At 44.0% G+C, this 27,845-nt stretch overlaps 1 protein-coding gene across 1 annotated transcript in view; it reads left to right on the top strand.

The window, feature by feature from the left end:
- Nucleotides 1-5,686: 5,686 nt before the first annotated feature.
- The window catches only part of DYNC1I1 (dynein cytoplasmic 1 intermediate chain 1), a 111,072-nt gene continuing 88,913 nt past the window's right edge, over nucleotides 5,687-27,845 (top strand). Inside the window, 2 exon segments of the mRNA XM_056800685.1 lie at nucleotides 5,687-5,954; nucleotides 18,097-18,213. Coding sequence (XP_056656663.1) covers nucleotides 18,106-18,213 — 108 coding nt within the window. The 5' untranslated portion in view covers nucleotides 5,687-5,954; nucleotides 18,097-18,105.

The raw sequence follows: 27,845 nt of genomic DNA, 5'->3' as shown, positions 1-27,845 counted from the left end.
GTCACTTAACCCCTGTTGCCTAGCCCCGACCACTCTTCTGCCTTCAAAATAGTTCCCAGTAGTGATTCAGAGACGGAAGGGAAGGCTTTCTAAAAATGTGCACTTCACCAACTTGCGGGGCTTTCTCAGTTGAATGAAGGAATTGATCTGCCTGCAGACGAGCTCACGCTTCTCTCTAACCCTGAGGGTCTTTCACATGGCATCTGTGCACATCACGATCTTCAGATGCACAGACAAGGCTCTGTTAACTCTGGACCCGTCTGCTTGCTCTGATCCCACAAGTCTCCTTGGCTGGGCGCTTCCCCAACAAGCATCTTGGCTGAACTCCTGGAGTATTTCTTATGGCGGAGGCCAACAGGACTCTCACACTCAATTGCTGTGGTTACCCCCACCACCATCACTTAGCACCAGACTGAGGTGGGGCCGAGCTCAATAGTAATAGTCACAAGCATTTATCGAGTGCTCTATAGGTTTGTAAGTAGGATTTCAAAACGGGGAAACTGAGGCAGGCTGCAGTTAAGAGGGTCATACAGCTAAGTGTCTGAGACCAGATTTGAATTCAGATCTTCTTGATGCTGCTCTGGTACTCTGGTGCCCCTAACTGCTCTGCTCATAGAGCCAGCCCTCGCTGCCACACAGCTGCCTTTTACTCTGTTGTTCTACTCACTCCTCAGCTTGGAAACCTGAAGGCACTGGGGGTGTTTCAGGTCCCTTACTTGCACGGAGCTCCTGCCTCCTAGCCCTACCCCTTGATGCTGCCAAGGGGCACGGGTGCAATGGGAGCTCAAAGGGAGGGAGAAGGCCCAGGACTTCTCCCAGCTGCTCCTCTTGGCCCCAGCCTCAGGTGGGTGTTCTTCTGCCCAGATTTGGACATCCACACGATGGAGGGAAATGCCTGCCACGTTTCCTTGGCGATTCTGACAAGTGCTGGCCTTCTAGTAGCTAAGAGGCTCACCCAAGGGGACCCCAAACGTCATGCCATTTGGCCTGGGGTGGGGGTGGGGATCGGAGCTGGGCCAGAGGGAGTCTCGGAGAGGTCGGGCGGATTTGATGTGCTCAAACCCCAACCCAAACTGAGAGGTACCCTAAGGTGGTCGGCCTCCCCGGGAGATCACCACGGAGGGGCATTAGAGTCTGTGAGAGGCACAGAGAGCTGAGCGGACGTGTCACAGCCCCACTCCTAGTGAATGACTAGGACAAGATTTGAACTGCAGTCTTGGTGCCTCTGAGCCCAGGGTTCGAAAGCGGCCATCTGTCTGGATGCTCTGTAAAAGCCGTTCTCCTCCCAACCTGGCTGGACCGGATCAGAGGCCGCCCCTCTGGGATAGAGGAGCGCCAGAGAGAGGTTCCGATAGTAGTACTCCGCGCCATTGGCCGAGCATCCCGAAGGCGGCTAAGGCGGGATTTGGAGGAGGGCTGCCCGGGCACAGGAGCAGTGAGGAGCCCCCGGTTCCCTCCAAGCCCGCAGGCCGGGTGCTTGTGCCACTTGAGGCGGTAAGCAATGGCGATATGGCAGGCACCGGGGAGCCCAGGAGGTGGGCCGCGCCTTTCCCCTGCCCCTCGGAACACCTCCGTGAGGGTTAAAGCTCGGAGCACGGGAGGTGTGCCACGGGGGCACCTCCGGAGGAAAGACCCCCTCGCCAAGCCCACTGCGTGCCCAGAAGAGAACGCCAGGCCCGCCCTATTGGCTTCCATAAGAGCCGCAGCCGCTGGCACGAGGGGGCTCTGACAAGGAGCGTTGGGCAAACCGAGAAGCCGGCTGCCAGTTCCTGCGGTTGGCCCCATGTCGCGAGCGAAGGGGCCCAGATATACGGGGGGAGCGAGCAATCGGGGCTAGGTCAGAGCTGGGGGGGGCAGCTCCCAACCGACTCGACTCTGGGAGCTGAAGGGAGACTGGAAGGGCTTTCCCGGCCCTTCCAGGGCAGCTGAGAGGCGGAAGGAAAGAGCAGACGGCTCCGAAGGGCTCATCGCCAAGATCTGCCATCGCAGATCCCAAAGCCGGGCCGAGGAGGAGCCAGCGACAGCTTCCTCCCTCCGATGTTCTCCCAAGTCGGGGCAGAAGCTTCTCCTCTGGAGAACCCTGCTATTGGCTGGCATGTGTGGGGCCCTGGCCCAGGGGCGCTGGGTGTGGGAGCAGACAGAGGAGAGTGGCGTGCAGTAGCTCACATGAAAGGCAGCCCCCCCCCGCCCCCTGCCCCCCCCCCGCCCCCTGCTCCCTGCCCCCCCCCCTCGTCCCCCCCCCCCCCCTTGTGCCAGACTGTGGTCCAGCCCTCCCAGCTCCTACTGGGCTGATCAGCCTGGCTGGAGTCACCTGACTCTCCTCTTCCAGCACAATGGACAGCAGCCAGCCCTTCCCGGAGGACTAAGCCAGCTCCCGGGAGCCAGGACCAGCCTAGCAGGGAATTCCTTTTCCTGGACTTGTGCTTGGCTTGGCTTTTTCAGAGGAGGAGCCAGAAGGAATGCTGGGAAATTGCAAAAACAATTCATTATCAAGACTTGGAATGACTTCAGCCTAGGGCGGCCAAGCTGAGCTCTGCTCCACAGTGATGCCACCAAAGAGCCCCCTGTCCCCCCCCCCCATCTCAGCTGGCCTTTGCTTGGGGGCTCCGCTCACCACCCCTGGGACCGCCTAGAACAAAGCTCCTCTCCAGGGGGACTTCCCCATCCCAACGTAAGCTCCTTGAGGGCAGGCCTTGCACTGGCACTGTCTGTGCTTAGCCCAGCCTGGCAAATAGGAGTTTGAATGAACCGTTTGTGACCCCAAGGAGGCGGACTTCCCCATTTTCTTCTTTTGTTTCAAGAAGAATTTCTTTTATTTGACTTTTCCATCGTTTTATCCACGAATCGATTTCCACGTTTTCCGTCACGTGATCCATGTGGTTTCCCTCCCTGGCTGTGATCACGCAATCCTGCTTCCCTATTATTCAGTTTTGGGGGGAACAGCCCCCCACAAACCCAAGCAAGCGGCTCATGTGTTCTCCTGCGCGTCCTGCTCCCACAGCTCTTTCTCTGGAGCTGGGGATGGTCTTTGCCAGAAGGCCTTCAGAACTGTTCTAGGTCTTCTCACTGCTGCTGGTAGCAAAGCCTCTCACCTCTGGCCATCCCACAGTGCATCAGCCCTGTGTACGATGTCCTCCCGGTTCTGCTCCTCTCACTGGGCCTCGGTTCCTGGAGGTCGTCCCAGGCCTGGAAATCAGTGGATTCATGGTTCCTTACAGCCCAACGGTATTCCATCCCCAGCAGATACCACAGTGTGTCCTGCCACTCTCGCTGTGGCACCCTCCTCATCTCCCTCCGCCTAGACTTTGGTGCCCAGACCTGAACACAATAGCCCGGCTAACCTGCAATTTACAGTCTGTGTCCATGACCGCCCCTCCTCTCCGCCAGCCCCAGCCAGCGCCTGGTGGGATTGTCTCCAAGATCTCAGCCTGGACCCCAACATCCCTTCTCTCTGCCACTCTCCCTGGTCTCCTATTGTGCCCCAGCTCTGACCTGCCTTCAGAGGCAAGGCCAGGGCACTTCTACACTGTCCTTCCTCTTAAGTCCCCAGCCCTCTGGCAGCTTGCTGCTCAGACCCTGCCAATGGGGAGCCCCTCCCTCTGTTCACCTTCTTAGCTCTGAGTCCAGAGAGGTCTCGCTGCGGGGGGCCTGATGGTCCACTGCAAACAATGTTATGTCATCCCCACCCGGCCCTCACTGCTATGTGCCAGTCCCTGAGTCTTCATTCCTGACTCCATTGCACTCTCTTGAGTGTTTGTTTCACATACGTAAGTGACTTGGTCAGGGTCACCCCATCTAGTGCCTGCAAGGCTCCACATGCCCCACTCTAAGCCTACAATCACCCCAAACCAAAGCTCAGGAGACTCCTCCCCCAATGTTTACACACAAGGTCTCAGGGCAAAGTGGCTGCATCATTGGAATTCCCACCAGGTTGGGACCAATTACTCGATTTAATCATGTGACTTTGACTTACACCAATTAGGACCAGCTTCCTTTTACAATCCAGCCAGAAGGCACAATTAAGCCAAAGCATCTTAAGGACAGTCTCCAACAAGCACACATACTAACCACGGGCAGTGAATCTGTATAGCTGCCATGTATGGGGCCACAAATGAATGGAACACGCGTGGCCAGCAAACACACGTGGTCACTCACTTCCAGGGCCCCAGGCTCCCTTCCTCCCGAGTGTGACTCTCTGCTGGTCTCATGGTGGCCAGATTTCCCCTGAGCCTCTTGGCTTCCTTGGTTCAGTGCCTGATGGCCATTTTGGTCCCTGGCTGAGAACATGTTTCTGGGGGTTAGAAAGGGCTGGGTGGTTGGTCTTTAACCAAGCCCTGTGAGTCACCACAGCCAGCTGAGGACCTTGGAACAGAAGCTAGGCACAGGTGCTGAAGCTTAGGATTGTATATTATTATTTTTTAAACCCTTACATTCTGTCTTAAAATTGAGACTAGGTATCTGCTACAAGGAAGAACACCAAGGGTGAGGCAACTGGGGCTAAGTGACTTGCCCAGGGTCACACAGCTAGGAAGTGTTTGATACCACACTTGAACCCAGCACCTCTCATCTCCAAGACTAACTCTCTATCCACTGAGCTACACAGCTGCTCCAAGATTGTATATTCTTTTAACTTGCTGCTTTCTACTGGCAGAGCCAATATCTGTTCCAGCCCTCTCTCGGACTTGGGGTAAGAAAATCCCCATTAATCCTACCAATCCCTATTTGTTAGTTTGCATCCCGTTTAAATCCCTTTGAGATCATGTGCCAACAACAGCCCCCAAATCCTCAGGATCTTGTCCCAAAAGGGAATCTACACAGGCACAAAAGTTCAGCTGATGGGCTCAGCAGATCTTCCAGCTTCCAGGCTCACATTCCTGCCTCTTCTTGGGACTCCCGTCTAGAGCTGGAAGGAAACTTGGGGGCCAATATTCCCCTTTTCTGTCTAAGCACACTGAGGTCTGGGGAGGTGAGAGCCCCTGTCTAAGGAGGGAGCAGTAGATTTGGAGCTGTTTGGCGAGCCAGCTGGTATTCTGAGCTGAAGCCTTCCTGACAGTCTTCCTATGCGATTCTCTGGGCTTCTGGGCCCTTGGATTCGTGACCTTCGTGCCATTTCCTTTTTGTAGTTCCAGCTCCTCCCGCCGCACCCCCCCCCCTCCTCGGGGCCTCTCTGGGGGCTGAGAACTTGCTTCTGAAATATGTTCTTGACACTCCGACTCGGGAGCCATTTCTGGCTTCGTCTGTGAGCCTCGAGCTGGGGGTGGCCCAGGGGGCAGCCAGAGTGCAGCGCCATTCTCTGGGCGCAGCCATGTGGCTCACTCATTGGCTTTACTTGACTGTGCCCCGTTGTTGCCAGGCCCCTTAAGGGAGGGCGAGAGAGAACTGATTTCTGTTCACTGAGCGCCCTGAGCAGCGGCCACTAGCCAGGCCCAGGCTCGCTGGCAGAGCGGAAGCAGGCTGTGAGTTCGAGAGGGCGAGCTTCTGTTCCATTCCGTTCCGTTCTTCCTATCCCGGGCGCAGGCAGGGTCCTCCGTGGAGACGGCTCAGGGCCCTGGCCTGTCCAAGTCCTCTCCCCTGCGTGGGCCTCAGTTTCCCCCTGTGTAGGGCGCCGGGTTCCCCTCACGGCCGGGGGGCTCCGGCTGGGGCTGGGGCGGGCCCGGCTGCTCAGGGAGGAGCTCGGGAGCGGGGAGGAGCCTGCGGTAGCGGAGGCGGCGAAGGGGCGGGAGAGTGCCCAGGCGTGACACAGCACGGCAGGCGGCCGTGTGTCCGTCGGTCCGTCCGTCCGTGCGTCAGTCAGTCGGGGCTGCGGAGCAGAGCTGCGAGCTGCGGGCTCCTCCCTCCTCCCCCCTCCCCTCCTCTCATCCTCGCCGCCTGCCGCAGCCTCCGCCGCAGCCTCCGCCGCTGCCTGAGCTCTGCCCAGAGGCCCGGGTCCTCAGCCTCAGCCGCCACAGCGCCAGGTAACCCGCCCTGCCCGCGGCCGTGACTGCCAGGCGCCCGGAGCAGCCGGCCTGGAGGACCGGCGCGGGGGGTGGGGGTGGGGGCCAGTGAAGCCCCCGCGCGGAGGAGGCCGGAGCTGCGCCAGCGCCCACCCTGGCCGCGCCCCGGGGATGCGGGAACCTGACCTCTTGGGCCTGGCCGGGGTGGGGGGAGGGGACAGCCTCTTCGCTCCAGCCTCGCCCGGAGGGTGCCGGGAAGATGCGGAGGAGACTGACGCGGGGCAGGGAGGCCGCTGGGCCCCGGCCCTGCCCTCCCCCACCGCACCTGACGCAGGCTTGGGGGGTTCTTGGAAGTCGCGGCCCGCCCGCTGGGGCTCCTCCTGGGAACGGGCCCATTTCCCGGGAAGTCTGGCTCCGAGCGCCTCTCCGAGAGCCCCGGGAGCCGGATTCCGGGCCTGGACCCCCGGCTTAGTGCGCTGGAGAGGGGGCAGGCGGAGAGGCCGAGAGGGCCGGAGCTTGGGGCGGCCCTGAACGGACTGCGGAGGCCCCGCTCTGCGCTCTGCTCCGCCTTTGGCTCTGCTCACCTTGGACAGCGCCGCGCTGCTGCAGCCTTTAAATAGGGAGCCCGAAGAGCCCGACTGCGGGGAGGGGAAGCAGGCGGGGCTGGGGGGGGGGGGGGCCTGGGGAGGAGGGGCTGGGGAGGGCGGGTGGGGGGGGGGGGTCGAACTCAGGCCAAGCCGACGCCGTTCGGGCTCTGTGGCGGGGCCAGATTAGGCCCGGAGTTCGGGTCAAGTCCGCCAGGCAGGAGGAAGGGCGCGGCGCTGCCGCAGTGGGTCCGGGGTGGGGTGGGGTGATTGAAAACCGGGCAAAGGACCCGAGGACGTCTACCTCAGCCAGTGGGGGCCGCAGTGGACGGAGCGACAAGCTGGGGCGGGAGTGGGGGGCAGCTTCCTGAGTTCAAATCAGGCCCAAGATGCTTCTGACTGTGTGACCCTGGGCAGGTCACTTCATCCTGATGGCCTCAGTTTCCTCATCCGCAAAAAAAGCCGAGCACTCTGGAATCTGCGCAGGGAACTCCAAATGACTGAGCACCCTGTTTATCCAGGGGAAGAGAAGACGTTGAAGTGGGCCCTATTGGGAGAGTTCAGAGCGAGGCCAAAGGGCCCCTCTCCGCTCTGGCTTCCCCACACCAGAAATGCTGCTTAGTGGAGAGACAGAAGCAGGGCTTCTGCTTCATGTCCCAGAGGTCCCTCTCAGTTGAGTCAAAGCCTAGATGAAACCCTTGACAAAAGGTTAGGGTTAGGGAGGAGGCTCAGAAACTGCAGAAGGTGGGAGAGGCCCTTGGAAACCCTTTGACTCAGAAGTCCTCTCATGATACAGGTGGGGAAACTGAGGCACGAGCACACACCAAGGGGCTGGTTTTAGGCAGCCCAGGGAGGTAGCCAAGGCCCTTTTCTGTGCAGATGACCGCGCTCTGGGTTAGACACTGTTGGCAAAGGACTTCCTGGCTCCAATGTGACTGGGGAGCACCACTGAGCCCCCTGCGGGTGGAATGAGGAGCATCATGGCCCCTCTGCAGTGGAGCAGGGCCCTAGTCATTGCTGAGGTGGCCCTGCCTTGGGGGAGGGGGTGACCCTTAGGGATAACCTCAAAGGGCCTGCCCAGTTCTAGCCATCTGGGGCCCTCCCTCCCTCCATCATAGACTGTGCTTGCTGCTGCTTTTCAATAGATCTTACTTATCAAAAGCTTTTTGTGCATCCAGGAGCCAATCGTGTGATTTCTGTTGCTTTGGCTATTGAGATGGGCACCTGTGTGCAAGGTTTCTCTCATCCTGGCATGTGTCCCACCAGCCATAGCGCATGGTCTCCTGGCTAGAATGTTGTCCAACATCTGCCCTCAGTATTCCTTGGGCAGTTTGCTCTGCAGTTTGCCCTCTGGCTTTGCTCTTCCTGATAAGAGCACTGGCATCATATTTGTCATGAAAAGCACTTAGTAGGACATCGTCTTTGCCCGTTTTCCCAAATACACAACACAGTGTCAGAATTCATTCCCCTGTGAATCCACGTGGCCCTGGGCATGTTCCCGGCTGCCTTGGGTAATTGCTTGTTCTGCAGTGGGGCTGAGATAATGGTGTTTCCTTTCCTGCTCATTTGGGCACTTTCTAGTTCTGTAAATATTCCTCTACCTCACTTGGATGCTTACATTTGCTTGTACATAATTGGACAAAAGATCTCCTAATGATTGCTTTGCCAACTCTTCACTGGTGGTTAATTCGTCCCTTTTTGTTCTTCCCATGCTGGGAAGTTGGTTTCTTCCTTCTTCTTAAAAGCAAAACCATCAGTAGTTTATCCATTTGATCTCCTCTCCCCTTTGGTGTGAAATCGGGGGGGGGGGTTGTCTTTTGGGGTTTTGTCGTAAGCACACACCCAATTCGTTCAGAGATCGACGTTTTCTTCTAAGCACTATTTTGGCTGAATGAATCCCCTAAACTGACTGTGTGGTTTCTCTTGTTACTCTTTGATTGCTTCTAGGATTTCTTCTGGTTCTGGTTCTGCTCCTCTCACTTTGCATCAGTTCCTGGAAGTCATTACAGTTCACATGGAATCCCTCCAGGCCATCATTCCTTTCGGCATAATATTCCATCCCCATCAGATACCACAGCTTTTCAGCCATTCCCCAATTGAGGGACACCCCCTCATTTTCCAGTTATTTTTGCCACCACAAAAAGTGTAGCTATAAATATTCTTATAGAAGTCTTTTTTCTTATGATCTCTTTGGGGTACAAACACAGCAGTGCTATGGCTGGATCAAAATGCAGGCAGTCTTTTAGCACTCTTTGGTCACAGTTCCAATTTGGTCACAGTTCCAAATTGCCCTCCAGAATGGTTGGACCAATTCACAATGTAAGATAGATTTCTATACACTTTTGAATATGGATGTTGTGGAACATGCATTAAGGAAGAGAGGATTTACAAGCCAAGCCAAGCATGCAAACCAAAGTAAAGGACCTGATCTGTCAATCAAGGTGAAGATTCCAAATGGAACGTTCCCAGGAGAGGCAGTTGGGAGCTGGCCAGAGGAGATGAACTGAGATTTCTCCTCTGGGGTTCCTGACCAAGGGAGACTGGCTTTTTCTGATCTAGGCAGAGAGAGACTTTTGGGGGGGCTTCTGGAGTTAAGCCGAGAAGAAATTAACTTTTGTTGGTGGCTCTGTGTAATTGGAAGAAGAAAGAATGTTTAACAATTGTCCTCCATCTCTATGACTGTCTCTGAGCCACAGTTGTGACAGGACTGACATTTCCCAAACTCTCCTAATTCTCCTTGTAGACTAGGGACACCCCTATCCCTCTCATCTCAATCCCTATCCTGTTGTTCCCAATAAACCCCCTTATGTGAGAGAGGAAAAGAAAGGAGTTTTTCCTCATAAATCTCACAGTCCACTCAGGGAAGAGGGGCGAAGCCCAAAGGCTTCAAGAGGAGGTTGGTGAAGGAAGGGGTTGATGGGAGGAGGAGGGTAGGAAATATCTTGATCTATTAGCCATCAATAGTGATCAATAGGCAACCCCAGAGGTAACTGCTCTTGCAGCATCTCTCTATCTCTCTGAAGAAATATTTCTATCTCCATTTATAACTAGGATCACTCATAAGTTTCCCCTAGTAGTTCTCTCTAGACACTGCCAGAGTACATCAGTTACTGCAACTAGAAATAGCTCCAGCAGATTATCTCTTTATTACAATGTTCTTCCCATTTTGAATCAATCCAATGAAAATACAGTTCAGTCATTGGCTGCCACCCCCTCCATCTTCCCTTCCACTGGAATAGCTCTTTAGCACCTATTCATGTGAGATAATTGACCCCAGTCTACCTCCCCATCCCTCTTTTCCCATTCAGTTCTCCTTCTTACCTCATAATTTTGCTTTTTTGGATATCATCCTGTCATAATCAACTTACCCCATGCTCTCTGTGCAAACTCCTGTTTGCTCTCATAGTAATAAAGTTCTTAAGAGTTACAAGTATCAACTTCCCATACGGGAATGCCAGTAGTTTACCTTACTGCATCCCTTATGCTTTCACTTTGCTCTTTATGTTTTTATGTGTCTCTTGAGTCTTGCATTTGAAAATCAGTTTTTTTGTTCAACTCTTATCTTTTCATCAAGAATGCTTGAAAGTTCTAATTTTATTACATACTGGTTTTCCCCTGAAGGATTATACTCAGTTTCACTGTGTCGGTGATTATTGGTTGTAATCTTAGCTCCTTTGCCTTCTGGAGTATCTTATTTGAAGCCCTCTAATTCATTAACGTGGAAGCTGCTAAATCCTGTGTAATCCCGACTGAGGCTCCATGATTTCTTTCTCTTTGCTTGCAGTATTTTCCATTTGGCCTGGGAGCTCTGAAATTTGGCTATATATTCCCAGGCGTTTTCATTTGGGGATCTCTTTCAGAAAGTGATGGTTGGATTCTTCCTGTTTCTCTTTTGCTCTCTTGTTTGGGTATATCAGGGTGGTTTATCTTAATAATTTCTTGTAATATGATGTCCAGGCTCTTTAAAAAAAATCATGGCCTTCAGGTGTTCCAGTAATTCTTACATTATCTCTCTGGGATCTGTTTCCCAAGATAGTTGTTTTTCTAATGAAGTATTTCACATTTTCTTCTATTTTTTCATTCTTTTGGTTTCATTTTACTTTTTCTTGATGTTGCATGAAGTCATTAGCTTCCACTTGCTCAGTTCTAAATTTTAAAGAATTATTTTCTTCAATGAGATTTTGTTTCTCCTTTTCCATTTGGCCGGTTCTAATTTTATGAACTTGCTTTCTTCAGTGGCTTTTATGCTTCCTTAACTAAGCTGTTGGCTCCTTTGTCAGGATTCTCTCACATCATTCTCATCCTTCTCTGGTTTTCTTTATTTTATTTTAATAACGATTTTCCACATAAGTTTTCCAAAGTGATATGATTCCTGTTGTCTCCCTCCATTCTTCCCTCCCCTCTCTCAGGGTTGAGAAGCAATTCAGACCCATATACCTGCATTATCAAGCAAAACCCATTTCCATATTCCTCATTTGTTGTGGGTGAATAATCTTATGACATCAAAGCCCCAAGCAATGCATTGGTGGTCCAATTTGGCCAAGTCCCCCTCAACAGGCAGCAAGCATTTGTGCAAAACTCTCTATAAGAAGCTCTCAAGGTGGAAAGGAAGGCAAAAGGTAGTCGGCGCCCTGGAGGAGATGACAGGAAGACAGACAGAAAAAATGCACCTCATACCATAGGGAGGACACTAGAATTAATGGGTTGGGGATGGCTTTCTGAGGACGGTGGATTTGTAACTGGGACTTCAGGAAGACAAAGGGACCCATAGTCAAGCAGAGAAGAGAGAGCTTCAGGCCTCCCCTCCCAAGTATTCTCGACGATCTGTGGTTGTTGGAGTGGAATTGGCTTTCTAGCTTTTTCTGCAGCCCACGGACGTGGCCTCGTTCTCTCTCGGGAACGTTGTTAGTTGTTTGTTTCTGCTGGCTTTCCCGGAGGGTCTCCAGGACCCTCCGATCGTCCCAACAAAGACATCCTCAGCAAAGAACAAGCTTCCTTTCTTTGTGGCCTGTTCTTATTCCTTTGTTTCTTTTTGCTGGCTTGTTGCTAGAACTGGAATTTCAGGTATAACATTGAATGATGGTGGTGAGGACGCACATCCCGGTCTCATTCAACTCACCCCATGTGATTGTTGAAGGCTCCCAGTTTACGCCCATTACACTCAATATTGGCCCTTAGTTTTAGAGAAATAGAACTTCTCTTTGATTCCTTTGCTTTCTAATACTGTCTTAACCCCTCACCTTCTGTCCTAGAATCAGTGCTGTGTATTGGCTCCAAGGCAGAAGAGCGGTCAGGGCTAGGCCATGGGGGTCAAGTGACTTGTCCAGGGTCACCCAGCTGGGAAGTGCCTGAGGCCAGATTGGAACCCAGGACCTCCCGTCTCTCCATCCACGGAGCCTTTCTGATATTTTAATAGGAATAGGTGCTGGGTTTTCTTGAAAGCCTTTTCTCTATGTGTTGATGGAATCAGGATTTTATTGTGTTCTGTTACTGATCGGGTCAATTATGCTCCTGGTTTTCCCACTACTGAGCCAGCCTTGCGTTCCTGATATGAAGCCCGCCTGGTCGCAGTGTGTGATCCACGGGGCAGGCAGCTTAGGTGGGACTTTGGCAGGCTCTTTCCTTTTCCCATTTCCCCCATAGTTCATGTAGCATCGGAGCTTATTGTTTGGTAGAATCCCCTGGATCCTGGGAGCTCGTGGGGGCCTGTTCAGTTTCCCTTCTAAGACTCGATTATTGATACTCCGTTTCCTCTTCTGTTAATCTGGGCAATTTAAGGGTTGGCCAATATTCATCCTTTTTATTTAGATTGTCGCTTCTTTTGGCCTATAGGTTGATCAAATAGCTCCTAATACTTGCTTTCATTTCTCTACCCAAACTTAACGTTTGATCTTGGTAATTTTGTTTTTTTTCTTTTTAAAAATAAGATTAACAGGGGAGCAGCTGGGTAGTTCAGTGGATTGAGAGCCAGGCCTAGAGATGGGAGGTCCTGGGTTCAAATTTGACCTCAGGCACTTCCTGGCTGTGTGACCCTGGGCAAGTCACTTGACCCCCATGGCCTAGCCCTTATGACTCTTCTGCCTTGGAGCCAATACACAGTATTGACTACAAGATGGAAGGTGAAGGTTTAAAAAAATAAGATTAACAAAATGGCTAATTTATTTTATTGTTCCTTTCCCTCCCATAAAATCACATCCTAGTTTCATCTATTAGTTCAAAGGATTTTTACTCTCAAATTAATTAATCTCTTCTTTGAGTGTTAGGATTTCTATTTTGGGGCAAAAAGGGGATTTAAAATTTGTTCTTTTTTAGTTTTTTTTCAAGTTGTGAATTTAATTCATTGATCTCTTCTTTCTTTCTCTTATTAAAGTAATAATTTAGAGATTTCTTCCCAAATACTGTTTGGGCTGCATCTGAGGCATTTCGTTATATGATCTCATTATTGTTATTATTTTTAATGAAATTGTTGATTGTTTCTATGATTTGTTCTTTGATTTATTATTCTTTAGGATTAGGTTAGTTTCCAATCATTTTTTAATCTGTGCTTCTAAGACCCTTTCTTGAATGTGCCCACTACATTAAAATCTAAAGGGATGCATTTAATATTTTTGCTTTTCTGCATTTGTTTGTGAGATTTTTATGCCCTAAGACGTAGTCAGTTTTTGAGAAGGTGCCATTTACAGCTGAGAAAAGGTATACTCTTTTCTATTCCCATTCAGTTGTCTCCAAAAGTCCATCACATCTAGCTTTTCTAAAATTCTATTCGTCCCCTTCATTTCTTCCTAATTTATTTTATGTTTACATTTCTCTGGGTCTTAGAAGGGATAAAATGAGAAATAGTTTTACTATTTCCTCCTGCTTGCATCCTATTTCCTTTATGAATATATATTTAGTATTGAGATTACTTCATTGTCTATGGTATCATTTAGTGAAATGTAGTTTCTCCGATTCTTTCTTTTAATTAGGCAGGTTTTGCTTTTGCTTTGCTTGAGCTCATGATTGCTGCCCTTGATTCTTTTACCTCAGCTCGAGTGAAAGCTATGATTACAACCAAAAATAATCTCCCAAAAACCAGTATAATCCTCCAGGGGAAAATGGATATTTAATGAATCCTATCCCCTTTGACTTCTGAAACATTGTATTCCTAGTCCTCTGATCCTTTAATATAGAAGCTGCTAAATTCCATGGAATGCTAACTATGGCTCCAAGGTACTCAAATAGTTTCTTTTGGGATGTTTGCTGTGTTTTCTCATTGACCTGAGAACTATCATATTTCTAGGAGTCTTTATTTTAGAATTTCTTTCAAGAGGTGAATGATAGATTCTTTTAATTTCTATTTTGTCCTCGGTTTCTAAGATATCTGGCCAACTTTCCTTTATGATGCCTTGAAACATGATGTCGAGGCTCTTTTTTGAATCTTGTCTTTCAGGTACTTCAATAATTCTTAAATTATCTTTCCTCAATCCATTTTTTACAAGTCAGTTTTTTTATGAGATATTTCACCTTTTTCTCTGTGCCCCCCCCCATTATTTTGACTTTGTTTTATTGTTTCTTGGTATCTCATGGAATCATTACCTTTTACTTTATCAGTTCTAATTTTTATTTTTTTATTTTGAAATTTCATTTAATTAATTAATTAATTTAGACTATTTTTCCATGGTTACATGATTCATATTCTTTCCCTCCCCCTCCCATAGCCAACAAGCAATTCAACTGGGTTTTACATGTATCATTGATCAAGACCTATTTCCATATTATTAATATTTGCAATAGAGTGGTCATTTAGAGTCTACATCCTGTAAAGGTGAAAATTAATGGTTGAACAATAATTCTTATGAAATTATGTGATCACCAATATTTATTATATCTTGAGTCAGAAATTTATTTACAATTATTTATAGAGAAGAAACAATAAAGAAGAGAAATGTGAGGGGGATAGAGAAGTTATATATTCTATCAACCTAAATGTTTTGCCCTGGCTCTGCTTAATTCAGGCAGAGATTAATTAGCTCTCAACCAGGAAGGCTGGTGGTGAGTAACCACGAGGTCTCTTGCAAGATGGAAGCTAGTCTCTTAGGAAACTAGGAAAGTAGTCAGCCTTTTTCTCACCCAATGAAGTAGTCCAGGAGTCAGAGTCTAAATTGAAGCTGAGCTCCAAGCCCACAGTCCAAGCCACAGTCTCCAACAAAGCTCCCTCAAAGACTCTCCCCAGTCAGAAGACTATCTCCAGAAGACAATGTTCAGACTATCTTCTCAAAGACTATCTGCTCTGAAGGAGTTCAGGCTTGCTTTTATGGTGACTTCTTGTCTCCTCCCCTCTTCATGGGGCCAATCACAGTTTCGAAATTGTCTAGCACTGCCCAGAGGGAAGTGTCTGTGGGATCAACTTCTCACCTTCTGAAGGTCAATTTCTCACCAAAAAGGTTCACAACTTCCTGATTGAACAGTTTCTGAGGATGTGAACTCTTAAAAGAATTCACAAGTTTCTGACTGATTGAGTTAAAAAAGGGTGGAGCTCTCCAAGTATCTTGCAGGCTTCTCACCTAGAATTAAGTAGGGTGTCTAGTCTTTTGTTGATTCAATTTAAAAGGTAGACAAAGGAGAGTTAATCCTGTCTTCATTCTAGTGAGGTACTAAGTAGGGAGTACTTAAGTTATTGTTAACCAAAATGTCAACTCCAACTAGGCAAAGAGAATAAAAGATTACTTTTCACAAGTGTAAACTCAGAATAGACAAAGGGAACAAAGAATTCCCTTTCATGATCCCCAGTCATATCCCCATCAAAACATATGATCTGTGTTTCTGCTCCCACAGTTCTTTCGCTGGATGTGGATAGCAGTTCTTCCTCATAAGTCCCTCAGAGTTGTCCTGTATCATTGCATTGCTGCTAGTAGAGAAAGAAGTCTGTTACATTCAGCTGACCAGCTCTAATTTTTAAGAAATAATTTTCTTCAAAAAAGTTTTATACATTTTTTCCCATTTGGCCAATTCTATTTTTTAAGGGATTGTTTTTGCCAGCATTTTTTATGCCTTTTAAAAATCAGATTGTTCATTCTATTTTTTAATTTAAAAATTTTTATTTTAATGTTTTCATTTCATTTTAAACATCATCAACAAAATAAAGGCAAAAAGTATAGATAAACATTAATTCAGCATTTGTTTTGATTAAAGAAATGCATACATGTGTATGAACTCTAACAGAAATAATGTCTTATATATCTATCTTTTCGCTTGTACTATATATTTTTTTAAATTTAATTTATTAAGTCAATTTAGAACATTATTCCTTGGTTACAAGAATCACATTATTGCCCTTCCTTTAGCCGATGCGCAATTTCATTGGGTATTACTTGTGTCCTTGATCAGAACCCATTTCCATGTTGTTGTTTGCACTGGGATGTTCATTCAGAGTCTACATCCCCAACCACATCCCCTCAACCCATGTATTTAAAGCAGTTGTTTTTCTTCGGTGTTTCCACTTCCACAGTGTTTCCTTTGAATGTGAATAGTGGTTTTTCTCATAGATTCCTCCTAGTTGTTCAGGATCACTGCATTGCCACTAATGGAGAAGTCTGTTATATTCGATTGTACCACAGGGTATCCATCTCTGTGTATAATGTTCTCCTGGTTCTGCTCCTCTCACTTTGCATCAATTCCTGGAGGTTGTTCCAGTCTACATGGAATTCCTCCACTTTATTATTCCTTAGAGCACAATAGTACTCCATCACCAACAGATACCACAATTTGTTCAGCCATTCTCCAATGGAAGGACATCCCCTCATTTTCCAATTTTCTGCACCACAAAGAGCGCAGCTATGAATATTCTTGTACAGGTCTTTTTCCTTATTATGTCTTTGGGGTACAAACCCAGCAGTGCTATGGCTGGATCAAAGGGCAGACAGTCTTTTATTACCCTTTGGGCATATTTCCAAATTGCCCTCCAGAATGGTTAGATCAATTCACAACTCCACAGCAATGCATTAATGTCCGACTTTGCCACATCCCCTCCAGAATTCATCACTTTCCTTTGCTGTCATGTTAGCCAATCTGCTAGGTGTGAGGTGATACCTCAGAGTTGTTTTGATTTGCATCTCTCTGATTATGAGAGATTTAGAACACTTTTTCATGTGCTTTTTAATAGTTTTGATTTCTTTGACTGAAAATTGCCTATTCATGCTCCTTACCCATTTAACAATTGGAGAATGGTTTGATTTTTTGTACAAATAATTTAGCTCTTTATAAATTTGAGAATTTAGATTTTTGTCAGAGCTTTTTGTTACAGAGATTCCCCCGCCCCACCACTCATTTATTGCTTCCCTTCTAATTTTGGTGGCATTGGTTTTGTTTGTACAAGCTCTTGCTTGGTTTTAAAGTCTTTCCTTTCCCAAAGATCTGACAGGTAAACTATTCAATGTTCACCTAATTTACTTATAGTTTCCTTCTTTATATTCAGGTCATTCACCCATTCCGAGTTTATCTTGCTGTAGGGTGTGAGGTATTGATCCAAACCTAATCTCTCCCATACTGTCTTCCAATTTTCCCAGCAGTTTTTATCAAATAGTGGGTTTTGGTCTCAAAAGTTGGGATCTTGTTAATTCTCTTTTGCCTTGCTTTCATTTCCTAATAAATTTATTATGTTGAAATAAACAATATATTTCAATGAATATATTACTTCAATAATATATTAAAAATTTTTTTTCCTTAAAAAAAGCACCCTTTCTTTAGCTCTTTTAGGAATCCTTATTGGACTTGTGTCTAATCCACATTTTCTTTGAGGCTTTGCTAGTAAATGTTTCCATGTTGCTTTCTTCTTCATTTGTCCTAAGCTTCCTTGTCACCTTTACAGTGAATAGGTGAGGCTCTATTGCAGGAGTTATGTTCCAGAGACCTCCTGCCCATAGGTGAAAATCCGCAAAATAGCAGCATTATATTTACTTTATTATTTACATATATCTTGAGGCTTTATAAACCCTTCTGCCCTCCTATAAACCTTTTCCACCCTCTTATTAACCTATACTCATTGAGCCAATCATCACCCAGAATACAGAATACAGTGCTGTGGATGGTCACCTTCATTCCATCCTCCAGTAGTGTGCCATGATAAGTGTAACTCCATGATACAGAATTCGATATATATTTTTAAAAAACCCGCCATATAGTGATGTAATAAGTGAACTGCCATATAGTGAGGGATGGCTGTATTTCTTTTCACTTTTTTAATCCAGACTTTTGTTCTTTGACTCATGACCCTTGTCCTTATTCATTCTTTCTGTGGTCTGCCTCTGTATTCCTCATAGATTGAAAGCTTCTGAGGTACCATTTTGAATTCCTTCTTCTAAGGAATGTCTAATCTATTGCCTTGAAGATTTTACTTCATGCCCCCTTTTCTCTTGTCTCTCACTCTTAGGCATACCAATTCCTGCAGGATTAGAAAGGATTGCCCCAGAGTAGGATTTTTCCCACATCCCTGATTATTATTACCTGGTCCATGCTACCACTCAAAACATTTTGAAGCATATTTTAAAATAATAAATCAATTCTTTGATAATTTATATGTTTCTTTTTGCTTGTTTCTCCAGGAAGTCACGATGTCTGACAAAAGTGACTTAAAAGCTGAGCTGGAACGAAAGAAACAGAGATTAGCTCAGATCAGGGAGGAGAAGAAACGAAAGGAAGAGGAGCGGAAAAAGAAAGAGGTGAGTGCTAAGGAAGAAGCTTATGGGAGGGCAAGGGCATTTGCCCTAATGTACTTGCCTTGGCCATTCAAAATTAGGTCTTCTCAGAAATGCTTATCTATATCTGACTTTCCTAGATTTCATAAACAACTGGTAAGAAGGATACCTGCTCATCATGTTCTCCTGTCTACTTTGGGCCACCAGAATTCTCCTTATGTCAGCCCAAAGGATGGAGGGGAAATTTTACTCTCTTAATGCCACAGAGGCTCAATGTTGGAACCTGGAAGGGACATCAGCCATAGTCAACTGAGGAGGAAGTGATGGGAAAACAAGGAATTCCCTCCCCCACTTCCTCCTCTCCCTTTCATCATCTCTACAGCTCTCATGGTTTTATTTATCACTACACAGTTGACGTTGATCTGTCTAGCTTCTCTCCCTTTAGAGAAAAACAGAGACTGTTCTTCAACTTCATCTCCACTTTCTTTCCCAAAGGCCCTTGATAGCATCCTCCAACTCTGAATTGACCCAAGACTTTGTTGAGGTGATCTTTCTCTTTGCCAATACCAGTGTTTCTTCTGCATCTCATGCCCTCCTCTCTTCTCCTTATCTTGCCCAGAACCAAGCCCACAGCTCACTTGCCAGCCAGCAAGGCCAAATGTCTCCCATCTTCCAGTTGTCCTTCAGTTGTGCTCTCTCCCCATTAGAATTGAAGCTCCTTGAGGACAAGGAATAACTTATTGGTTTTATCTTTATTTTATTCCAATAACAAATTCACACATAAGTTTTCCAAAGTTATATGATTCCTATTCTCTCCCTCCCTCTTTCTTTCCCCCTCTTGGAGTTGATTAGCAATTCCACTGGGTTATACATATATTATCATTCAAAACCAATTTCCATGTTATTCATTTTTGCAAGAGAATAATCTCGTAAAACTGAAATCCCAAATCACATACCCAAATAAACAAGTGATAAATCATATGTTTTTCTTCTGTGTTTCTGCTCCCACAGTTCTTTCCTCGGGATGTGGATACTTTCTATCTCGTAAGTCCCTCTGGTTTGTCCCGGGTCATTGCATTGCTGCTAGTAGCAAAGTCAGTTACATTTGATCATGCTACAATGTATCTGTCTCTGTGTACAACGTTCTCCTGGTTCTGCTCCTTTCACTCTGCATCAGTTCATGGAGGTCTTTCCAGTTCAGTTCATCATTCCTTTCAGCACAATAGTATTCCATCACCATCAAATACCACAATTTGTTCAGTCATTCCCCAATTGTGGGACATCTCTTTAGTTTCCAATTCTTTGCCACCACAAAAAGCACAACTGTAGACATTTTTGTACAAACAGGTTCTTTCCCATTTTTTATCTTTTTGGGATATACACCTAGTGGTGGTATTGCTGGCTCAAAAGATATGCATTCTTTTAAAGCACTTTGAACATAATTCCAAATTGCCTTCCAGAATGGTTGGATCCATTCACAACTTCACCAGAACTGTATTAGTGTCCTAGTTTTGCCACAGTCCCGCCAACATTTATTATTTTCTTTTACTGTCATATTGGCCAATCTTCTAGGTGTGAGGTGGTACCTCAGAGTTGTTTTGATGTCAAGCCATTCCCCAATTGACAAATGGTCAAGGGATATGAATAGTCAGTTTTCAGATGAAAAAATCAAAACTATCAATAATCACATGAAAAAATGTTCTAAGTCCCTTTTCATTAGAGAAATGCAAATCAAAATAACTCATAGGTACCACCTCATACTCAGCAGACTGGCCAATATGACAGCAAAGGAAAATAATAAGTGTTGGAGGGACTATGGCAAAGTTGGGACACTAATACATTGCTGGTGGAGTTGTGAATGGATCCAACCATTCTGGAAGGCAATTTGGAATTATGCACAGAGGGCTTTAAAAGAATGTATACCCTTTGATTCAGCCATACCATTACCGAGTTTGTAGCCCAAAGAGATAATAAGGAAAAATATGTGTACAAAAATATGTGTAGTGGCACTTTTTATAGTGGAAAAAATTGGAAAATGAAGTAGTGCCCCTCAATTGGGGAATGGCTGAACAAATTGTGGTATCTGATGGGGATGGAATACTATTGTGCTCAGAGGAATAATGAACTGGAGGGATTCCCTGTGAACTGGAACGACCTCCAGGAACTGATGCAGAGTGAAAGGAGCAGAACCAGCAGAGACTGATACATAGTAGCACAATCAAATGTAACAGAATTTTCTACAAGTTGATCTAGGACAGTCCAGAAGGACTTAGGAGAAAGAACACTATCCACATCAAGAGAAAGAACCGTGGGAGTAGACACAGAGGAAAAACAGATGATCAATCATGTGGTTAGATGGGGATATGTTTGGAGTTTTGGCATTAAAAGGTGTGGAAGAGAGAAATGATAAAATGAATGAAAAGACTGGATTTTGCAAAGCTATCTCATGAAAAGATGAGATGGACCTCTGCTGCCATCGGGGGATGGGAACGGAACATGCCAGCTAAAAAAGGAGGAGCAGTTAGAGACTTTGGGTGCTGATCTCTCCTTGGCTTGATGAGGGAAGGAGCAAAATCCTTACTGAGCATTCAAAGCTATATCCACTAAATCCTTTGTTGAGCAGTGGAAGATCCATACCATTCATCTGTTACAGTAGAGGGATAGAGACGTTTTCCTTTGGGGAAGACAATAGCCTATCCTTTAGAAGACTCATTCAAACCATATCTCTGAGACAAGAAGTACCATCATCTTGAGCCCACAAAGACATTAAATTAGTCTGGGACTTAGTCCCAGATTTATGCTTCAACCCCCCCCTGAAAACATCTTTAGGAAAGAGATAGTTAGGGACTTCCTGTTTCCTGTTTCCTCATTTATACCGTAACCCCTTATCCAATAAATAGTTATTTTTACTTTACTGAAGACTCAGACATCTTCAATGTACTAGAAGGGGGATTACAAATACATCAACTAAAGAAGAAAGAGACTGAAGGGGATTTCCTCTTACCCTTCAGCTCTAATCAGATCTGACTCCATTGTTCAAACAGCTCTGCCTGGGGGCAGGGAGACTTGGTGTTACTCTTTATCTGTTGCCTCTCTCCAAGTATCTGTCAAAACTTTGGTTCCTTTTGATTCCCCACTAGATCACTCTATTGCAAATATAAATGACATGGAAATAGTTTTGAACAATGTGTATATATAAGCCAGTGGAAGCTCAGGGGGCGAGGTGGGAAGATGGGTGGAAAAGATCATGAATCAAGTAACCATGGAAAAAATATTCTAAATAAATTAATTAATTTTAAAAAGAGTTGTCTTGATTTGCATTTCTCTAATCAGGAAGGATTTAGAACACCTTTTCATATGATTCTTGACAGCTTTGATTTCTTCATCTGAAAACTGCCTATTCATATCCTTTGACAATTTATCAATTGGGGAATGACCTGGATTCTTATAAATTTGACTTAGTTCTCTACATATTTGAGAAATGAGACTTTTGACAGAGAAATTTTTTATGAAATTATTTTCCCCTGAATGTTTCTTCACTTCTCATTTTTGTTGCTTTGGTTCTGTTTGTACAAACCCTTTAAAATTTAATACAGTCAAAATGATCCATTTTCCATCTTGTAATGTTCTCTATCTCTTGTTTGGTCTTAAATCTTCCCTCCTCCATAGTTCTGAAAGTATACTCTTCTACCTATATAATATCACTCTTTAGGTTTAGATCATATGTCAGTTTTGACCTTATTGTGGTACAGGGTGTGAGATATTGATCTAAAGCTAATTATTTTCCAATTTCCCCAGCAATTTTTGTCAAAGAGTGAGATCTTATCTGAAAAGCTGGGATCTTTGGGTTTATCCAGCAGTAGACTGCTGAGGTCATTTATCCCTAGTCTGTTCTATTGATCTCCCCTTCTATTTCTTAGCCAGTACCAGATTGTTTTGATGATTATTGCTTTATGGTACAGTTTAAGATCTGGTACTATTAGGCCACCATCCTTCACATTTTTTCATTAGCTCCCTTGATATTCTTGATCTTTTGTCCTTCCAGATGAATGTTGTTATTATTTTTTCACACTAAATAAGTACATTAATTTACATAGGATTGTCATTTTTATTATATTAGCTCAGCCTACCCATCAACAGTTACTATTTTTCCAATTGTTTAGATCTAATTTTATTTGTGTTAAAAGTGTTTTGTAATTGTGTTCACATAATTCCCCTGGTTGTCTTGCACATAGAGTTCCAAATATTTTATGTTGTCACAAATGATTTTATATGGAGTTTCTGTTTCTAATGCTTGTTGCTGAGTTTTGTTGGAAATATTTAGGAATGCTGATGATTTATGTGGGCTTATTTTGTATTCTGCAACTTTGCTAAAGTTGTTGATTATTTCTACTAGCTTTTTAGTTGGTTTTGTAGAATTTTCCAAGTAGACCGTCATATCATCTGCAAAGAGGTATAGTTTAGTCTCCTTGTTGCCTACTTTAATTCCTTTAATTCCTTTTTCTTCTCTTATTGCCACAGCTAACATTTTTAGAACAGTATTAAATAATAGTGGTGATAATGGACATTCTTGCTTCACTCTTGATCATATTGGGAAGGCTTCTAACTTATCCCCATTGCAGATGATAATTGCTGATAGTTTTAAATAAATACTACTTATTATTTTGAGGAAAGATCCTTTTCTTCCTATTGTTAAATTTATGGTTGAATTGAATATATTTAATTGGTCACCAGGGATTTAATGATTAAATCCCAAAAATGAATTACTAAAGTCAGAATGGAATTTATGGTAGTTTATTTTACAATAGAGGGAAGATATTAAGGAAGAGAGAAAGAGAAGAAAAGGAGAAAGAGAGAGCGAGCTCCGGCTTCCTCTGAGCCAGGTAGGAATTCAAAGACCCCAGCTAGGGAAAAGGAGTCTCAAGATGATGGGCCAGAAAGGAGGCGGATGCCTCTAGAAAGGCCAAGAAAAGGAAATCAACATTTACACTCACCACTGTCAGTTCAATCAGCAGATTCTTTATCAGCCTCAACTCCAGTAGAACTGCTTCTTACAGGAGGTTCCACTCCAAGTGTGAGTCTTCACTCCAGGTGTCTCTCTCCACTCCAAGTGTTGCTCTCCATCCAAGTGATTCTCTTCACTCCAAGTGTCTCCCTTCACTCCAAGTGTCTCTGTTTCCACTTTTAAAGACCTTTTTCTCTTGCATCACTTCCCCTAAATTTTTATGTCTACCAATCACAGCCGATGCTCTGCTTCAGGACTGTCCACTCTTTCACACATGGGTCACAGACCTCCCCTCAGTGTATAAAATGGGTGTTCACACCTTTTTGTGGTTAAAATCCAAAATGGGTAGATCTCCATACTCAACTTTAAATACTGTGCTTACATTTTTGGGGATTAAAATAGAAAAATAGACAGAGGATTACAATTTAATCTTCACAATCAAGGAAGAGCTAAGTACCTTCATTGTTACAATCAGGGAAGCGCCAAATCCAATCTTCACACTATGCTTTCTAGTGTTTTTAATAGGAATGAGTGTTGTGTTTTGTTAAAGGCTTTTTCTCCATCTATTAAAATAATCATGTAATTTTTATTAGTTTGATTATTACGTGGATGGTTTTTCTAATATTAAACCAGCCTTGCATTCCTGGTATAAATCCCACCTGATCATAGTGAATGATCCTTGTGATATATTGCTATAGTCTCTTTGCTAGTAGTTTATTTATAGTTTTTGCAGCTATATTCATTAAGAAGATTGGTCTATAATTTGCTTTCTCTGTTTTTGGTCTTCCTAACTTAGGTATCAGTACTGTATTTGTGTCATAAAAAGTATTTGGTAGGTCTCATTTGCTTAATTTGCCAAATAGTTTGTATAATATTGGGATTAGTTGTTCTTTAAATGTTTGATAGAATTCACTTGTGAATCCATCTGGACCTGGGGATTTTTTCTTGGGGAGTTCTTTGATGGCTTGTTCAATTTCTTTTTCTGATATGGGATTATTTAAGAATTCTATTTCTTCTTCTTGTTAATCTAGGCAATTTATATTTTTATAAATATTCATCCATATAACCTAGATTGGCACATTTATTGTCATGTAATTGGGCAAAATGGCTCCTAATAATTACTTTAATTTCCTCTTCCTTAGAGGTGAAATTGCCATTTTCATTTTTGATCTTGGTAATTTGATTCTCTTTTTTCTTTCTTTTCTTAAAAATCAAATTGTGTGGAGGCGAGAATTTACAATACATGCAAAAGACAGAAAGCTGAGGATGGATCATCTGTCAGTCAATTGATGATTCCATTTTGGAATGGTACTGGGAAAAGCAGTTGGAGCCAAGCCAATGGTTGAACTGGGCTGAAGGGCTTTTGGCTTCTGGCTGATGGTGGTGACTGAAGCTGAAGGCTTTTGCTGGGTGGCTGATTTGAAGGAAGAAGAAGAAAGACCATAGTCCTTATATATCTCTCTCTGACTGACTCTTTTTCACAATTGTGACAGAATTGTCATTTCTTCAATATCCTCCAAACCAACATTCATTGTAGATAATAGGGAAATCCCATCCCTCTTACCTTATCCTCCACCTTTCCTGTTTTCCCCAATAAATCCTTACTTGAGATAAAGAAGAAAAAAGAGTGATTGAGGGAGACTGAAGAAAAGGGGGAAGGGAAGCTGAAAGGCTTCTGAAGAGGGAGGAAAACAGGAGGAATAGGGAGAAGGGTAGGCAAAAACCTTGATCCATTAGTTATTTAGTATCCCATCAAATATACACCCTAAAATATTTCTATTACAATTGACTAATGCTTTATCTATTTTATTTGTTTTTTCCCCATAGAACCAGCTCCTGGTCTTATTTATTATTCAATAGTTCCTTTACTTTCAATTTTATTAATTTCTTTTTTGATTTTTTTGATTTCCATTTCAGCCTTTACCTGGGGCTTTTTAATTTGTTCTTTTTCTAGCTTTTTAAGTTGCATGCTGTAGTAAGGGCTTTTAGCAGGAGCAAGCTGAAAGCAGGATATCCTGCAGGCCAACATTCTGGAACTCTCAGGAGCTGAGGAACTGATCACACAGACAGTTTCTAGGAGCAGATGGTTGTTTCTGGAGGAGAGGGAGACTTGAAGCTGCCAGGAGACTGGACCTTCCTACAATCAAAACCACCTTAAGGAAGTGGTAGAGATAGTGGATAACATTACACTGGTGGACACAGAAATTGGCCTAGACCAGAGCAGATTAGAAGTAGTTTATAACAGTTGACAGTTAGGGCATCTTGCAACATTCTATTGTCCTTCCCAGCATCTGGTTGCTCTCCAAGGTCCTAGAACACAGAATTCGATGACTTTTTTTTTTTAATACCCTTACCTTTTGTCTTGGAATCAATACTGTGTATTGGTTCCAAGGCAGGAGAGTGGTAAGGGCTACGCAATAGGAGTTAAGTGACTTGCCCAGGGTCACACAGCTGGGAAGTATCTGAGGCCAGATGTGAACCTAGGACCTCCCATCTCTAGGCCTGGCTCTCAATCCACTGAGCTACCCAGCTGCCCCTCGATGACTTTTGATGGACACAGGGGGAGGTTTAAATATTGAATAGACTATTTAAAGACCTAAAGCACATGTGTTAGGAGGAAATTTTTTTTCTGGTTCTGTTATTTGGTGATTGTTATTGGAAATCAAGGTGGATAAAACATATCCTGTTCTATATAACAACTTCCTGTATACATTGAGCATAATGTCAGGAGACATGACAAATGCTATCTTGTTTTTTTCTGGGATTGTTTCCTGCATATCCCTTATGGGATTTTCACCCTATTCCCTCATTGCTGTTACATTATCCTGGGTTATGAATGGATGTAACCAGTGATGTCATTGATTTTAAGAACTCTTTTGGCTTATGTACCATTAATATATTTATGTTTAATTGTATTATACAAATGCAGGTTCTTGTTTTTTGGCATGTTATAAATTGCTAAGGGCAATGGTGCAATGGATAATGAGGGATTATGAAATGAAGCAAATGCTAATGGTAATGAAGGATAAAATAGAAACAATGGAACAATGTATTAATGAGAGAATGATTTTAAATAATGGTGTTTTACATGATTTAAGGGATAATGCCATAGCTAAGGAAATTAATGAAGGAAATGCTAAGAAAGTGTCTGGATTGGAAAGGGAGAATGCTGAATGTAATAAAAATCAGGTTTCTTTGTTCCCTCTAAGAGATATACTGGTTGTGACCCAGGATAAAGTATATAAAGTTAAGACTCATAAATTATTTATTCCTGAGGATTTAGAAACTATCATACATAGAACCCCTTCCTTTTCTGATAAACCTAATAAAGTGGTAAAGGAATTTCAGAGGGCAATTGATATCTTTGACCCAGACTAAACTGATTTTTTCCTTACTGATGAAGGAATTACTTACCAAGAGAGAGGAACCAATTCATAGAAGAAACCATAAATGATCCATCTTTAATCCCATTGCCAGAGGATTTTGAAGGGATAGATATGAATTCAGGCCCTGATTATAGAAGGATGAAACAGGTCAGGAAGTCAATCATAGAAGCAATAAAAAGGCATTCTAAAAGCTTAAATGCTTGGTCCAAATTTGAAAATATAAAGCAGAAACAGAATGAATTAACAACTAATTTTCTAGAAAGATGAACAGATGCTGCTGAATTAATATTAGAACTCGATGTGTTGGCTAATGATACAATTGCCCACATTAAGAGAGTATTTGTTAAAAATGTCTGTCCCAAGATAAAGCTATTTTTTTAAGAATAATTGCCCAGACTGGGAAGCGATGGGTTTGGAAGACTTAGAGAGAAAAACAACTTTTTAATGCATGGATAATGATGATAGATATGAAGACAGGGATACAGTAATTGAGGATTTGAGAAAAAATTAAGGGATGCTGAAAATAAAGCAAGGGATAGTGAAATAAAGGAAATAAAAGCAGTAGCAGCACTTAGATCTGTGCAACCAAACAATCAGTACAGGCCAAGGGAAAGGAGATCTGGACCTCCAAGATGTTTCTTATGTAATTGAGTAGGACATTTTGTGAAGGAATGTAGATTCAGAGGACATTTTTCTAGGCAAATTAATTGGCAGTATAATAATGAATGGAATAGCAATAATTGGAACAATAATAATTATCAGAGAAGAAATAATAGTAATAAGTGCCAAAATGCTTGCTGTCAGGGAGCTCAAGCACCTGATTTTAACACAATGCAAGAATGGGCAAAATCAGGAGCGAGACCCAAGTACAGTCAAGTAGTTAGTGGACATAAGGGTGATCAGAACAAAGGGGCATGTTTATTATGATAGTGTACCCAGAGTTCTCAAGTATTTGAAAAATCAAAGGAAAATGGGTTGGAATTAAATGGAATTGAATATAATGGAGATAAAGTTAATGAATTTATAAATAATGTGATTGAAACAAAGGATAATGTAATTAGTGTTAATAATTGTGAGGTAAAATAAAATTTTAATGTAAAATTAGTTGGAAATTCTAATGATTGTGAAATAATGGAAAATAGTGAAGAATGTAGATTGGATAAAGATAATGTGATTGTAAATGAGAACAAGATACCAAGGTAGAGGTTATAAAGACCAATGAGAGTAGTGAAAGAACTGATGATGGTATTAAAGATGTGAAATCC

This window comes from Monodelphis domestica, chromosome 5, assembly GCF_027887165.1.
Source record: "Monodelphis domestica isolate mMonDom1 chromosome 5, mMonDom1.pri, whole genome shotgun sequence".
NCBI classification, from domain to species: Eukaryota; Metazoa; Chordata; class Mammalia; order Didelphimorphia; family Didelphidae; genus Monodelphis; species Monodelphis domestica.
This window is presented reverse-complemented; position numbering and strand designations above follow the sequence as displayed.